Source organism: Galleria mellonella, unplaced genomic scaffold (genome assembly GCF_026898425.1).
Source record: "Galleria mellonella isolate WM207_F2 unplaced genomic scaffold, CSIRO_AGI_GalMel_v1 utg93, whole genome shotgun sequence".
Lineage (NCBI taxonomy): Eukaryota > Metazoa > Arthropoda > Insecta > Lepidoptera > Pyralidae > Galleria > Galleria mellonella.
The window spans coordinates 5784150-5801092 of NW_026442176.1; the positions used below are offsets into that span (position 1 = coordinate 5784150).

At 36.0% G+C, this 16943-nt stretch overlaps 1 protein-coding gene across 1 annotated transcript; it reads left to right on the plus strand.

Annotated features, from left to right (window-relative positions):
- Positions 1-482: 482 nt before the first annotated feature.
- Positions 483-15822, plus strand: LOC128202406 (cytoplasmic protein NCK1). Its single transcript, XM_052902635.1, has 7 exons — positions 483-1015; positions 4144-4337; positions 5465-5749; positions 7642-7729; positions 8436-8626; positions 8877-9039; positions 9523-15822. Exons 1-7 carry the CDS (start codon positions 911-913, stop codon positions 9742-9744), a joined length of 1248 nt encoding a protein of 415 aa, XP_052758595.1. The 5' UTR covers positions 483-910; the 3' UTR covers positions 9745-15822.
- Positions 15823-16943: the final 1121 nt, after the last annotated feature.

The following is a 16943-nucleotide window of genomic DNA, read 5'->3' on the forward strand; positions in this document are numbered from 1 at the left end:
AATATTATTATTATATTATATTATTTGTTAACTGTCCAGTGCTGAACATAGGCCTATAGACCTCCTCCTATTGATGGGTTTTAAGTTGCTGCAAAAACCAAATAACATAAAATAGAAAGTTATTTAATAGATAAATTGAATTTACAAAAGATAATACGGTGATCTTAGATAAAACAACAACAACAACAACAACGGATTATCAATAACATTCATCATAATAATTTAGTTTGTGCAACATTTAATGTGACTAAAATGTAACATATTTACCAATATAGGAATTGATTGTTAATTTTCGATGAGATTAACTCTTAAAAAAAGCAAAATGTAGTGCGATTAATTTATGATTGTTAGGTGGGTTGAAAAACTGTCTGTTGTTCCACTTGTATTATCTTAACTGTATAGACTCTCTATTAGAAAATATTCATGATGTTCTGTGTCTTTGGTGTTCATTAGCATTCATTGTCATTGGGGAGAAAAAAAAATTGTCTATTGATTCGTCGTTGCCTGTCGTTGCCCCACCGATATTTTTGTGAAATAAAATTATACTAAAATTATCTATATAAATTTTAGTAATATACTAAAGAGAAATATTTAATAGTTTATGAAATAAATTCACACGACTATACGCTTTGTTTAAGTTGGTGTAGAAAATATTTTTAATGAATAAAATAGTTCTCAATGTCCTCATCGGTCTGATGCTCGTCTCCTTTCGCTGATTACTAGCTTTCGATCGAATTTTCACACAATCCGTAATAAACAATCACGAGTTTTCTGTGGCATTTTACATTATCATCGATCGTGTCTGCTGGTGTAGTGGAGTGGTGCAGTGCAGTGTTTGGAATCTGTGTCGCAATGTATCATTGAGCGAGGGCGGCGGCGCTGACCTACGGGATCCCTGGTCGGGGGTGTCATGTTGGAGACGCGGTCGATGCGCGCCGCTGATTCGGTGTGGGCGAGCAAACCGCTGCCGGCACCACACGCCATGGCCAATACCAGGCATGGAAAAAATGCTCAGGTAAACACTCTACAGATAAAAGTATCTGTAATTATCCTATTAGATCTATATATGTTTAAGCTATAGTCTTTTTAATTTTGCAAACATATGCTTAACCAATTGTATTTAAATCACTGGAGAAATAGATAAACTGGTGGTTTCTCCACCTTACATTCATTATAACATGACAACCATCTATTGTAGTCCTTACACTGTAAACTGCTGGTTTGTAACTCCAACTAGAGGCATACTAGAATAACCCAATTTAGTGATGTGCATGTCATAATGATGCAATTATCATCTCAAATAATTTACCACTTGTTCAATAAAAAATATGAAATGTACTCTAAGTACATTATCTCAAGCCAAACTAACATATAATATATAAAATAAATAATAGACTATTACTAAAGTATATTCATATGAATATAGAACTATTTCAGTTTTATGGATAACTGTGAAATAGTATTTTTTTTCTCTCTAACTCTTAAAGAACAAGATGTCAAGACATAGGTTTATGGAAGTATTAAACTTTGCTAACATTATATTGTAATAATATTAATCTGGATATATACTACATTAGGTATCTGTTAAGTATGCACTAATTAATAGTATGAATGAATGAATGGTTTATTTTCTCTTCACAAAAGGTAGTATAAAGTAACAACTTGAGGTACAATTTGATATGAAGACCAATTTTGTGAGAGACTGGTGCTTGCGGTAGGTTTTGAAGAACCTTTGTTACAAGTTACCACTGTCCCATCATGGACTACACAAATACAAGGCAACTAATTAGTATTATAATACACAGTTAATATATATGATAGTATATATGTCAATACCTGTGTACAAGTTTGAATTATAACTTTGATACTATTTACTGTATTTATACACAATGTACATGGTTGTAATCCCTCTTATGACAGAGGCCTGTGTTCAAAAGTGGACAGTAAAATGCTTGATATATTTGGTTGAAAATTGTAGCCCCTGTTAATATTGCCTTCTTTGGAAAAACAATTTCATTATTTTTAAATTTTGTGTGTGCACATTCCTAATTATTTCGTATACTGTAATATGTGCCAGGGGTGTTGCTCTCCAGTGATATCCCCAGTTTTCTGAGCCACTACAGTTTTTGACTAGTATCCCCTCCACAACTGCATTGTCTCCCTTTCCTTTTTTGCCAACTTCCAATGCCCCTATCCTTTTTCCTCATTTTCTTTCTCCAAATGGGGGGTGTTGGATACCACCACCAAATGCATTTCCAAGAAGGGTTGATGTCATGTAAATAACCAACCATAAAACCAAAATCAAATCTTTGAGTAATATGAATAAATAAAATTATGCTGATCCCAAATAATTGGGATAAGGGCTAGAAGGTGATAACTGTAACATATTGTAACATATTGCAGGCCTCCTTTCTGTTTAGTTTACATTGTCTAATATTAGTTTTTAGGCAAATATTAGGGCAGAAACTATGTAGCTACAATAGTTTTTATAAAACAGGACAATCTCAATTTACTTAATTGAGCAATTCATTTGAATAAGATAACTTCCCAAATGCAGGGTTTCTCTCTAAATTCTCAAGACTCTCAATTGAATGTAAAATTGTAAATTAAACTAAATATTAGAAAGTAATAGAAAAAGTCGGGGAAGGAAAACTAAAGGTAAATATAATATTAATGCTATTTTACAGATAGAAAGCTGTAAACAATATAATAATTGCTATAAAAGTTCATAGACTTTGTTTTTCTTTCATGAGAAATTAATGTTACTTACTTAATAAGTTAAATAACATTTACAATTGAACCGAGTTGAATTTCTCACAGTAAACATTCTATAGCTATTATGACATAATCTCTTTACATGGCATATGAAGTTCCCATAGTTCAGTACATGTATTTATTTAATAGGTGATTCTCAATCATGAGATAATAAATTTATATAGGCATCATTTGGAATACTGAAAGTGACATCTTATTTATTAATCTCCACTAATGGTGTAAGGTTCTTGGGTGGTGATCCTGTACGGGCAAACATAGTGTAGGATGACCCCCACTATATATATATATATATATATATATATGCATCATAGGGAGTGGAAGCATATATTTTTTATATATATATAGTGGACGGATAATGGCTGATATATGATGATGAATGTTATAAATTTGAAAGTGAGTTTGTTGGTTGGTCTGTTCCATTACCTTATGGTATTTCACTAGCTATATCAATTGATATGAAGTAACACAGTATTATCCATGGAAATGGTTACTTTTATATATATATATATATATATATATATATATATATATATATATATATATATATATATATATATATATATATTTTAGTTATATGGAGGAGTCAGATGATGCAAGATTATTTATTGCTATTAAATGATAATAAAAAAAAAATACAAAAAAATGTATAACATTATATATGTTTAACTACTAAAACTTAATTGGATATTAATGAACAGAGAGGTGTTTTTAATTAAATTTATTATTCTATGAAAGTATAAAGGGGGTGAATAACATTTGTTGTCTTTTTCTGCCACTTCATTCAATTATACTATTAAAAAAGCGATATTTCATTGTTTTTATTTCCTTTTGTCCTGGGACTTTACACAAATCATAATATGATTCATCTCTTATAAGTCACCAGTGAAACTATGCCAGTGTGTGCATATTTTAGTCCCATCACAACAGTGTTTCGGTTTGAAGGGTGGGATATGGCGTGAATTTACTGGGTACAGAGGAATAATACCTTAGTTCTCAGGAATGGCAACGCATGGGGGGTATCATGGGCGTAACAGTATACTCTGTTATGTCCATGGTACTGCTCATGTCTATAGGCGACGGTTACCACTTTCCCACAGGTGGACTGTCAGCTTGTTCGCCATTCTAAGTTGTATAAAAAAAATATTTAATGTTAGTGTTTGATTTGTGTTAGTATTTAAAAATTTATCATTTTTAGTTTTTTTTTTATTTTATAGTATGGAAACCCCTAAAAAGGGTTATATTATAACTCTCCTTAAATTTTTTCCACTCTTGCCTATTCTATGCTTGTGTAATCCAGTTCTGTGATATTTTTTTAATCTGTCTTTTTTTATGTTATCAGATTATTTACCTGTAGTGTTCGTATTCCAGGACGATGTGTGCTACGTCGTAGCGAAGTATGACTATACAGCGCAGGGCGCGCAGGAGTTGGACCTGCGCAAGAATGAGCGGTACTTACTGCTGGACGACTCCAAGCACTGGTGGCGCGTACAGAACGCGCGCAGCCAGTCCGGCTACGTGCCCAGCAACTATGTCAAGAAAGAGAAGCCCTCACTGTTTGACAGGTTTGTCGAAAAAATTGTCAAATGTATATGAAAGAAACCTTTCCTTTAATATGCCAATGTACATGCAATGCCCTTGATATTGCAAGTGTCTATATTTATTTATTTAAATTTTAATGCACAGTAAAATTCTATGTACATTTGGCGGACTTAATACCGGACGGTGTTCTCTACCAGTCAACCATTGGGCGAACAGAGAAATACGTAGGCGGTGCATTTTTGAAGAATAATACAGATTATAAAGATGAACAATATAAATAAAATATCAGTTTTTTAAATTGTATAAATGTTTAAGTGTACGTTTTCTTTAAAAATATTTAATATATATTATGTTGATGGAGTAAGAAATATATGCCATCACTTCTTTCCGTCCTGTTAAAACTGTATTAAGTAAATGGTTGCCAATCAAGGGGAGGGAAACTGAACAAAACTGTATATCAAGTCGCTGGCCCATGTTGTAATATTACACGAATAAATATTCTCATTAATATTTTTTTTTTTATTAAATAAGTACGCCAAATTATCCTTCAAGAACCAAGATAAAAATTTCGGGCCTAAAATACAAACAGTAATAGGCTAGAACCAATTAAAAAAACATGTTTCACAATCCTCGACTTTAATTGTGCATAACGGCGTGCGGTGTGTCTTAATCTACATCTACACTAATATTATAAAGAGGAAAGATTTGTATTTGTGTATGTATGTTTGTAATGAATAAACTCAAAAACTACTTTGCCGATTTCAAAAATTCTTTCACCATTAGAAAGCTACATTCACCCCGAGTAACATAGGCTGTATTTATTACTAGAAAAGATTAGGGATCCTTACTGAAACTTTAGTAACGTAACTGAAGGTGTAAAAAAATGCTATAAAATATCTTTCGTCGCATGCGCTGCTGAAACTATTGGTGATAGAACAAAAGTATGTTTTACAATATTGAAGAAAATATCAATAACTATAAAAAACTTGGCGATACTATATTTTCAACTATTGTCGTTATGTCACAATAATCACTTTTTAAAATGTTGTAAAAATGTCCATCCGTGCGAAGCCGGGACGGGCCGCCAGTTACATAATAAACTTAGATTAAAATCGACAAGTAATAGATGCACTATTGCATCCACTTGCAGTATTAAGAAGAAGGTGAAGAAGGGCTCGGGGTCGAAGACGCTGCCGTCGAGCAACTCGCCGGTGCGCGGCGGCGCGGAGTCGCCGGCCGGCGCGGCGGGCGCGGCGGGCGCGGCTGGCGGGCGGCGGGCCGAGCCGGCGGACGCGCTGGGCGCCGCCGTGGTGAAGTACAACTACCAGGCGCAGCAGCCCGACGAGCTCTCGCTCACCAAGGGCACGCGCATACTCATCCTCGAGAAGAGCAACGACGGCTGGTGGCGCGGCCAGTACCAGGGCCACACCGGCTGGTGAGTGCCCACCCACTCTGCCATCATACCATCACTCACTGAACAATTAACTCTTGTTTTGTCTGCTCTCATCGCTGTCACTGCACAGTATAAAACAAAGTCGCTTCCCACCTGTCTGTCCCTATGTATGTAGAGCATATTCGTTTTTAAAAGGCCGGCAGTAATGGCGTGAATTTACTGGGTACAAAGGAATAATACCTTAGTTCTCAGGAATGGCAACGCATGGGGAGTATCATGGGCGAAACGGTATACTCTATTATGTCCATGGTACTGCTCATGTCTATAGGCGACGGTTACCACTTTCCATCAGGTGGGCCGTCAGCTCGTTTTGCCATTCTAAGTTGTATAGCTCGCTAGCAACTGCAGCCTGCGATATATGATGTTAATTATTATAATTATATGGAATTCGGTCACGAACACTCGAATACTTTAATTAGATTGTATTTGTTAAATTACATATATTGTTATCAACTAAGCTAATTCATTGTAAGCTATTACGCCTAATTTAAATATTGTTAAATTATTTTAATATGCTAAATTGTCATTGAATCTTATTTAATACTGTGCGAGAATATAAAGTGGACTGTATGTACGATAAGTTCTTTGAAATATTTGAGAATGCGAAAACCGACAAGTTGTTTTAAAAGTACTACTAAATTACAATTGTCTACTACTAAATTAGTTCAAATGACTTACCCTTTGATTAGCGAAAATTCCTTTAACAACATACTCAGATCACTCGGTTCCCTAAAGCATGCTAAAGTTACCTGAGATTACCTCGTAAATGTTATAAGAACTAAGGGTTTCGATCTTGAATCTTCGGACAGAGATCTTAAATCTTAAAATCTTAAATCCTAAAATACTTTTTTATATAAATAATAATAAACATGGCTGTGTTTCGGTTTGAAGGGTGGGATATGGCGTGAATTTACTGGGTACAGAGGAATAATACCTAAGTCCTCAGGAATGGCAACGCATAGGGGGTATCATGGGCGAAACAGCATACTCTGTTATGTCCATGGTACTGCTCATGTCTATAGGCGACAGTTACCACTTTCCATCAGGTGGGCCGTCAGCTTGTTTGCCATTCTAAGTTGTAAAAAAAAACTAAACTACTGAATTTATTTTGATAAAAATTCTATGGGCGTAATCTGAAAGTGTATCCTGTTAGATAAGAAAGAATTATCCGAATCGGTTTACAGCTGACGGAGTTATGAGGTAACAAACATAAAGCAAGTCCAACCGAATTTAAAACCTCTTTTTTAAAGGTTTACAGCAACATTAATCGAATGGATACTAGGTATTTGTTTCTTTAACCACTTAAGCATCTTAAACGAGACCCTGTCGCGCATCAAATGTGTTCCGATTTACGCTATCCCGAGTACCTCTCGCCACTTATAAATATTATGTTTATATCTTTATCTGGAGCGATACCTTCTAGCCCGTTTTTATTTCATAGAGCTTAGTGTGTATTTATTGTATGCTTGTTCGAATTTACTGCGTGCGCCAGTTTTTTTTTTTTTTTTTTGGATGGGTGAAAGTGGTGTGGTAACCCCGCCTGCGCGAACGGGATACGCTGGCGGAGCACCAGTGAAACGTGATAGATGAGAATGAAAACAGGCCAGTTAGCCCATCATGATGAATTCGTCAGGAATTAACCATAATAGATTCCAGGGAGAACCGCGAGTAGGTCGACGTGGTTGGGTATATTGCTAGCAATGGGATTCTCAGTCTCCATTACTAACGATCCCTTTCCCCCCAGCGTGCCCCAGTTGACCTCATTTCACAGAAAAACCCTCGTATTAAGTGTTTAATGCCCTTTATTATTACGTCCACGAAATTGTAGGTGTGAAGATTATAATATAATAAATATGAATGTTTAATTCAACCAGGTTCCCATCGAATTACACGAGCGAAGAGGGCGACAACGAAGACTCTGTACATACGTACGCGATGGCGGAAAATGTTCTCGACATTGTGGTAAGTTTTTTTTTTATACAACTTAGAATGGCAAACAAGCTGACGGCCCACCTGATGGAAAGTGGTAACCATCGCCTATAGACATGAGCAGTATCATGGACAGTCTTTTGAGGTTTGTTTTTAATGGATGGCAATGGAATGGTAACCTCGCCTGCGCTAACGGCCCCGCCAGCTATATGCTGGGTGATAGCTGTACAGCAGTGTGGGATGATACGTGAGAATGAAAAGGCAAGTCATTTAGCCCATCAGGATGAATACACCTAGAATTTAGCATGATAGTTTCCAGGGAAACCACGTGGTGGTCAACGCTCTAACATTATCTTTAAGTATGGATGTGGAGGGTTTTTTTTTTGTGATAATGGAATAGTAACCCCGCTTGTGCTATCGGGATACGCTGACGGGGCACCAGTGACGGATGACAGGTGAGGATGAAAAGACAGGTCAGTTAGCCCATCGTGACGAATACCATTAGAATTAACCACGACGGTTTCCAGGAAGAACCGCGTGGAGGTCGACTAGATAGGATGTATTGGTATCAGTGGGTCAATGAGCCCATTACTAACAATCCCTTTCCCCCCGGATGTGGAGGGTTATAACACTACAGGAAGATTGAAAAAATTGAAATAATTGATTGCAATGGTTCTTCGGGTGATTATATGGAGGTTGATTTGCGGGGGGTGTATAGCTAGTTCTTTTCTTTCCGCAGGTGGCGCTGTACTCGTTTACGTCTAACAACGAGCAAGAGCTGTCGTTCGAGAAGGGCGACCGGCTGGAGATCATCGAGCGGCCGCCGTCAGACCCCGAGTGGTACCGCGCGCGCGACTCGCGCGGCCAGCTCGGCCTCGTGCCGCGCAACTACCTGCAGGAGCTGGCCGACTACCTCACGCAGCCCTACGGGTACGTAGCCAGCACGCGGCCGCGGCCAGCTCGGGCTCGTGTTGGAATTCTTCTTCTACTGTTTTGGCGAGATTATTAATCACTGATATCGGAAGTTTCTTGAAGATCTAATAAGAAAAATATTTCTATTTAATAGATTTGCTACGATGATGTTCAGGGGGAATCGCGTGAAGGTCGACCCGATAGGCTGGGACTGCTAGCAATGGCCCTGTGAGACACTATCATTAACGTATCCGTCGTTTCGTTGCAGCGAGCCGGGCGCGGGTGGTGCTGCTGGCGGCGGCGGTGGTGGTGGCGGTGGTGGCGCGGGCCGCGCGTGGTACTACGGCGCCATCACGCGTACGCACTGCGACGCGCTGCTCAACCAGCACGGACACGACGGCGACTTCCTCATACGCGACTCCGAGACCAACGTCAGTACACTGCACACCTCTTGTCTTTTATTATCTTGTATTAGTGCTTATACTTGTAATGTGGCAAGTGCTGGCAGTGAATCTCCAGGGTACAGGGGAGTAACACCTGAGTCCTCAGGAACGGCAACGCACGGGGGGTATCGTGCGCGAAACAGTATATTCTGTTATGTTCTCTGTCCCATTCGTGTTTCTACCGTGAAGCAGTTGTGTTTGTATGGCTATGTTTCGGTTTGAAGGGTGGGATATGGCGTGAATTTACAGGGTACAGAGGAATAACATCTGAGTCCTCAGGAACGGCAACGCACGGGGGGTATCATGGGCGCAACAATATACTCTGTTACGTCCCTGGTACTGCTCATGTCTATAGGCGACGTCTACCACTTTCCATGGGGGGGGGGCCGCCAGCTCGTTTGCCATTCTGAGCTGTATAAAAAAAAGGGGATCGGAGGAGAGCGAGAGGAGTGTAACGCGGGCGGCGTGCAGGTGGGCGACTACTCGGTGTCGCTGAAGGCGCCGGGCCGCAACAAGCACTTCCGCGTGCACGTGGAGGGCAGCCTGTACTGCATCGGGCAGCGCAAGTTCCCGTCGCTGGAGCAGCTGGTGGCGCACTACCAGCGCGCGCCCATCTACACCAACAAGCAGGGCGAGAAGCTCTACCTCGTGCGCCCGCTGCCGCGCGCCGCGCCAGCGCCCTCTGCCTGCTGAGCGCCGCCACCACCGCCCGCCTCTACCTGCAGTACTCGCTTCTTCGTAAAGAGAATGGTAACTTTGCACGTAGTACAAGTGTGAGCTGGCTCGTCGATTTTTTACACGTGTAACTCGAGGCCTAGTACTAAAAGATCGAGGTGAACGAAATAGTTTTTTCAATGAAAAACTATATGTGTTAGAAAAATAAATATGACTCATTATTATATATCCAGTCTTCAGTTAATTTTACTGGACAACTTCACAGTAACTTAGTTAATGTCTTACAACAGGAGGTTTTAACAATTTGAGCTTCTGAAGTATAACGTCATGGACACTTTCAAAGTGTGTGAAACATAACATTTTTCGTAATTATTACTCAACGAGTTAATATCAGAGAAAATCAATTATATTCCACTTAATCATAATAAAAAAAATACAATAAATAAGAGAAATTTATGGTTCGAAATCAAAAGGATCCAATAAAACAGTGGGAGTATCCCAAGGGTCAATTATGGGTCCCTTCAATTATGTTACGTATTTTTTAAATATACCAAATGGTACACTTTGGAAGACGAAACTTATTATTTGGACCTCAATTTTTAATTGGTAATGATGTTTTTTAGTTTTTATAACATTGGGCTTGTTACCTTAAACCTTTTTTTTAGTATAGGGCCTTGAATTTACATGCATTCGTATATTTATAACCTGTATAAAGGACAAACGGCCACATTGAGTATATTGTATGAACTATTAGAGCTGATATTGAAATTTCTGCTTACAGAGGTCTCTGATTATTTCCTGTATCTGGCGCGTAAACTAGAGACTAGTTCAAATGACTTTTTGGCGGTATTAGTACTGATCAGGCAGTTGTGATATAAAATAGCTGATAGCTGCATCAGTGAGACAGGCTTATTCATAAACATACCCAAATTGATTTATTAATTCAAATTTAATATATGACAGCTAGTACGTTCTTTGAAAAACAGTTTTTTTTTTTCATGATTAGTACGGAGTCTTTGTCTTAAAGTTGTACCGATGCTAAACGACAGGAATTTTGTCGGATTAAATACGAAGTAGGCAGCGCATTTTCCGCAACAATTTCAGTTGTAAATATGATCTGTATAAAAATAAATATATTTTCTCAATACCCACGGCCTCGAGACAAATGCCTAAATGATAACCAAGCAAGATTGTAGCCAATTTTGTAGGCATGCATATGAAATAATAATGAATTAGTTAATAAATTAGTGTTGATTACAGCATATTATTTTCTATTGCATCTTTGTCTAATAACTTTAATGTTTCCTCACATACCTAGTTCATCAATATTATCAACTATTGCGACGAATCAAAGCAGCAAATAATGTAATAACACATTGCTTGTAATATCTACTAAAATTTTTTTACTTGTCTACATCGCAAATATTAACTTTATCTGCATTTATAAGTTCATTCCAATAATAATATAGTAACTGATACGACCGGCCGCCATTAAGGAAGGGTTACGCATTTTATAGTCGAATAAAAAAATTTAGTGGATTCCTCACGTGTTGCGGTTATTAGACAATCGCGTAATATTAAAGCAACGTTTAGGAAACGGAAGTCTATTGGAAAAATGTATTTACCTTATATTGTTCCACGATACGTTGAACCCTATTTCGGGGCTGGAACACGCCAGTTATGTATCGTATCTGTGAGGTATCTGTCAACTTCCCCCTACCATATACTCTATTCTAGTGTAATGATGCGTTGATGCAACGCCAAACCTTTGATGGATTACAATAAAACCAAAAATTGGCTTCATACCGCATCTCTAATGATATCTATAAGCGTTCTATATCATATTGTTTAGGTGTAAGTTTCCGTAAGGATGTAGTGTAATTTTTAAATGGTTTTAAAGTAAACCGGAATTTATAGATAATGTACTGTCATCGATTAACACATTGTGTGTATACAATGGGTTCGCTTCTGAAGCATTCTCAATCTCTGAAAGTAATTTTTAAAGCGAGAATAACAAGAGTCAGAAGTAATTTTTAACTATTACACTGCTTTGTCGCTTTCTTTCAAATGTGGAATTTAACAAAAAAGAAAGAGACAAAACAGTTCAATAGCTAAAATAGTTTATAGAAGAGACGATGTTTTTACGAAAAAGGTGGTTATTTCTTAGTGGTAAGTGACGTAAAACTTTGAAAACCTTAATTTTAGGGATATACCCATTTCAGAGCGACCCCAATGTTATATATACTATGTTTGATTGATGTCACATCTCCATAGTACCTACGAATGCTTCAGATAAAAATATTATGTGATCATTATAGATTGTAATGTATACATTAACTCCTCTATTCATAAATTAATAAGCCTATTTTCCCTAATAGATGTCACTTCTCTTTCGAGCTGTATTTATAACTTGGAAGCGACACAGTGCTAATAGTTAAAATAGGTTTGTTAGTCATTTTATGAATAGGTTAGGTTACGGTTAGGTTCGCGCACAGTACAATTTGTGGTTAAGGATGTTTCTATAAAGTTTTTAACCTGTTTTACTTTGCATGTTGTTCATACTATTATGCTACTTTTTATACGTAAAAATAATGTATCAATCAGTGTAGAATTAGGGTATAGTAATTGTGTACACTGACAGGCACGATTACTGGCCAGCACTCGTATACGTCAGTCAAACAGTTTTGCCAACACTAACGTAGATATATCTGGAGAAATTATTCTAAAAAGTCAATTCGTACTTCTACATTTTGTATCATTGATTCAGGTACTACTATCAAGAATTGGCTTCCTGGAGATTATTTACCCCAAAGTTATACATATAATATGTATAAAATCTGGCAACACCACTTTATTTTTTAAATTATTCATGATCATGTATGCAAAGTATTCCAAATTCGAATGTGATGGCAACCCTATTCATGATAGTTATAAATAGTGTTGCCATAAAAAATAATCCTTCGTCGTTTTGTACTGCGCGCGTACCGTTGCCACAGCTAAATGGATTTATAATATATATGTTGTGATGTTTGGCAACATACATTTATTATGTAAGTCATTGTCGGGGAAGATCGTGGAATGTTAGGCGAGGTGGGATTTTGTACTTTTTTAGAATGGCCACGTGCGGTGGCCGCGTACCAACTATTGATGTTTTAAAGTCTGACTAGTGAGATTGCATAGTCGTTAACTCTATCTCTGTCAACTGCTACGTTTTAGTGTTGTGACAACGAATTAGTGTCCCATATTGACGTACCTGCGAGCTAAGCTACGACCTCAGTTTAAATGTACATTGGCCATTTATTTATAGTTTTAGCCGACTTGGAAAATGAGAACTATAATTTGATTATTTACTGTTCTTACACTATGAAATTGTATCCAAGTTTAGTAGGTCAAAATATTTAAATACATTCGAGTTTTTATAATATTCATTTAATAATATTTGAGACTCTTTTTAAATTGTTAATTAGAGTAATTTGTTTAACTCGCTTCACTTTCGAAAACTAATATTTCAGGTTTCTTAGTTAAGATATATAGTGGTATTTCGCTTTAACATAATATAAAAAAATTCTATTGTAATCATTATAAATAAAAATTAATTATTCTTTGGTTTTTTGTTTGATGGCAATTCTATGTATAATAGCGTCAAATTGTCGCGAATAGTGTTGCCATAAAAAAGAATTCGAATAAGGCTTATAGGAAAAAAATGAAATTTTGGACATAATGTCTGCCGAGTTAGCTAGTAATAATTTATATAGAATTTAAGACTAATGTCATTTAAACTGTCGTTGTGGGGGTGGAATCTTAACGGTTGGTTCCCGCTGATGTGACTGCCGCTAGTCAATACGCCGACATCACAAAATGCTTAGCTTCACTGTATCTGATTTATTATACACCGCTGTCCCTATACTAGTACCAATACGTTATACTAAATTAAATTACTTTGAGGGAAACGAAAGCTACTCAGGACAAAGATATGGTAGGCTATTGCATTTCCTTTGTCTGTTAATATAGTTTAAGACTAATATTAGTGTACATTCAAATTTCGAACACATTATTGAGATGTTTCTCTACTGAGGTTCAGGCTGTATGGCTTAGTTCCTTCGCCTTTTCCATTGTGGATAAATTAATACTATTACTGAGATTTTTTTGCAATTTAACTATTTAAAAATGTGTATATAAAAAAAAGAGCTATGAATAACATAAGGTAAGGGGTCTTGTTATAAAGGCGTGAGGATGTAGTCGAATAGTATCGCTGAATCACTTTCAGACCTATCAAAGTAATTTATTAGATATGCCAATGGGTTATAATTAAAATTGGTACTAATATATATTCAGTTATTTTAGTTGTGAGAACTAACAATGGCAGCTCAGTTGTTGTATTATGATTAATTTGCAATTATACACATGTAGATATTAAAAAAGTAGTTTAAAAAAAATTTATATCGACTATGTTCCGTTTGGAACTGTAATATTTAGATTTTTTTTTTTTTATGTTGTAAACTAAGAATTTTTGATAGTACATACACATTTATAAAGCTTTTTATCATCCAATGATTTACATGTCAACAATTAACCGAAAACATTGTCAAATGTATCGTCCAAAATGTATTTTGTAACACTCCACGTGACAAGTATTAATAGCGTCTAAAATGTAAATGGATTTATTTTTGTATGAACTTTTTGTTTACAGCTATAATCGTTTTTGTAACGCACCAAGTTTTGTACGCGAATTGTAGCAGGTAAGGGTCATGTTGTATAGGTCTCTAACGATGTGTTTATAAAATGCAGAAGCGGTCATTGCATTGGTGAGTATTTAGCGATTTAGTAAACGGGATTAGGCTTTTATAAATAGCTTTATTTAGTTTTTTTTTTTTTTTGAAGGCGCCAATAAAATATTTTGTTTTTTTTATACTTGGCAATTTTTGTAACAAAATGTTGCCATGTATGTATGAAATTAGTAATTGGAAAATGAGACATATAAAAGAATAATATTAGACAATAATACATAATTAAAACGAAAATGTTTGTTGTTTTAGCTATTTGTTTATTTTATACATTATTTTGTTAAAATACATGTCAAGTTTGTTTACTAAATGTGCCAAGTATAAAAATAGACCCTGGTTTTGTTTAAACATTAAAGAACGTAAATTAGTAATGCTATAAAAAAATCTAAATCCCTTATCGATGCAATGAACTATTGTATTAAAGCAATGTACTTTATTATACCATTAGAATGCACCTAAGAAAAGTTTTTTTTTTTTTTATATTATAATCAAGTGTGTTTCAAATATAATAGTCAAGTGTGTTTATATTATTTTAACATTACTGATTACAGTGTTACAAGTACAAGATGGTGGTTGTGTTTTTTTTTCAAGTAACCAATTAGGAGTGACTCACAGACAATACAGTCGAGTGACATTTAAAAAAAGTAATAACGGAAATACTACCGATGACCATAGACAATATACTCGGGCCCACTAGCGCCATCTTACGCTTGTCGCACTGTACTTTTTGAACGATCAACGATTTATTTTAGCGATGCGCCCCGGATTCGTCGTGGTGACGAGTAGCACTTTAATTGAATGTGATACATTTGAGATATGACTTGTGTTAACCCTTTGTTTTATACATCGCGTAGATTTTACACCAATAATATAATAGTGTCAAGTAGAAGCATTTGGTAGCGAGCGGCGCATGTCCTATCACACAGTCATATCTTAAGCCGACAATCGTAAGTTACTAGATCTTTTTGATGTATTTAATACGTTTTGTACTCAATATTGTAATTAGAGTAATGCGAGGCAAACTCAACGTAGGGATTTATTAGGGAAGAGATTTATAGGTTTATATATATACATTATGCGCGGTTGTTCTGCCCGTTTTATTTCCAATCGACATTTCTGTATTGTGGATATTGTTCGGTGACAATTCTGATGATATTGCAAGTTGTATACGTCGAAGTAGTATGACCTTATTTTTTATTTTGCTTGTATTAATCTCAATGGTTATATAGATTGGAATGGAAAAGGATACGGACCTAATATTTTGCCATAGTATATATATATATATATATATATATATATATATATATATATATATATATATATATATATATATATATATATATATATATGAAAAATTTTCTTCAATGGATTCTCTTTTTTTTTTTTAGTAAATACGATAATCTCTTAAAATATTCTCCAAATTAATATGTTCATTTAAAATGAATGCTAACTAATTATTAATGTACCCAATATTCAAATCTACTTATTCAATACCTACTTATCCAAAAGTATTTTCATAATCATGTACTTTCAAATAACCCCTTAGTTCTCAGCAATGGCAACGTGTGGGCGGTATCATGGACGACACAGTTATGTTCATGCTATTGTTCACGTCTATAGGCAACGGTTCCCTCAGATTGGCCGTCAGCTTGCTTGCTATTTTAAGTTGTATAAGAAAAAACTCACACGCGTGAGTACTGTCACTGTATTTCAAGTTGGTGTAACTTTTATGTTTTTGTCTAAATACATTTGTTAGTACAATCCATATAAAACATAAGGTCATATTTGGGCTCTTATTATCACTATTTGATTGACTCTAAAATCAATGCTTCTCTATTGTTAGAGAGTGGCATTGGTTTTAATTGAAATAGTTTGTCAGTTCATCGGAATTTGTACTGTTATAATATTGTATTAATATCTGTATTTCCGTTCATTCATCAATTTTGAAATCTGCAGACGTGTTGTCTACAAGTCTTCCGTTGAATGAGGAAGTATTAGTTGATTCGAGAAATTAATAGTTCAAGCTCAAATGCATCGAGATAATGTTATATAGCATGATAACTGAAAACATTTTAAAGCAAACCCAGCGTTCGACATTCTTAAATTCGAAAATCGAATTTAATTTTCCTATAGAAATTCCATTTGACAGGACCTACCTACTGCGCACGCGTCGTTGTCTATGGTTGTGTTGACGCATTTAGTCGAAATAGTCAAGAGATGCGACTTCCTGTCGGAAAGTTAAATCGATCGATTCATTATTTATGATAACCGAATGGCTGTTATTGTAAAACTTGAGGTGTGATGAAATATTGTAAATCATGGATTGATTGTAAGTAGTAACACTAACGTTTATTTAAAAAGCTTCACGAGCAATGAATATACTAAATGTTCGGACTGTAACTCCGCTAGTACACCGGCGTCGAGGACCGCAAA

What these genes read in the sequence shown, in the direction of transcription:
- LOC128202406 (XM_052902635.1), top strand. Translation starts at nt 911, where the DNA reads ATGTTGGAGACGCGGTCGATGCGCGCCGCTGATTCGGTGTGGGCGAGC. An exon ending in TACCAGGGCCACACCGGCTG is followed by an intron (nt 5,750 to 7,641) that starts GTGAGTGCCCAC and finishes TAATTCAACCAG; the next exon opens with GTTCCCATCGAATTACACGA. An exon ending in AAAATGTTCTCGACATTGTG is followed by an intron (nt 7,730 to 8,435) that starts GTAAGTTTTTTT and finishes TTCTTTCCGCAG; the next exon opens with GTGGCGCTGTACTCGTTTAC.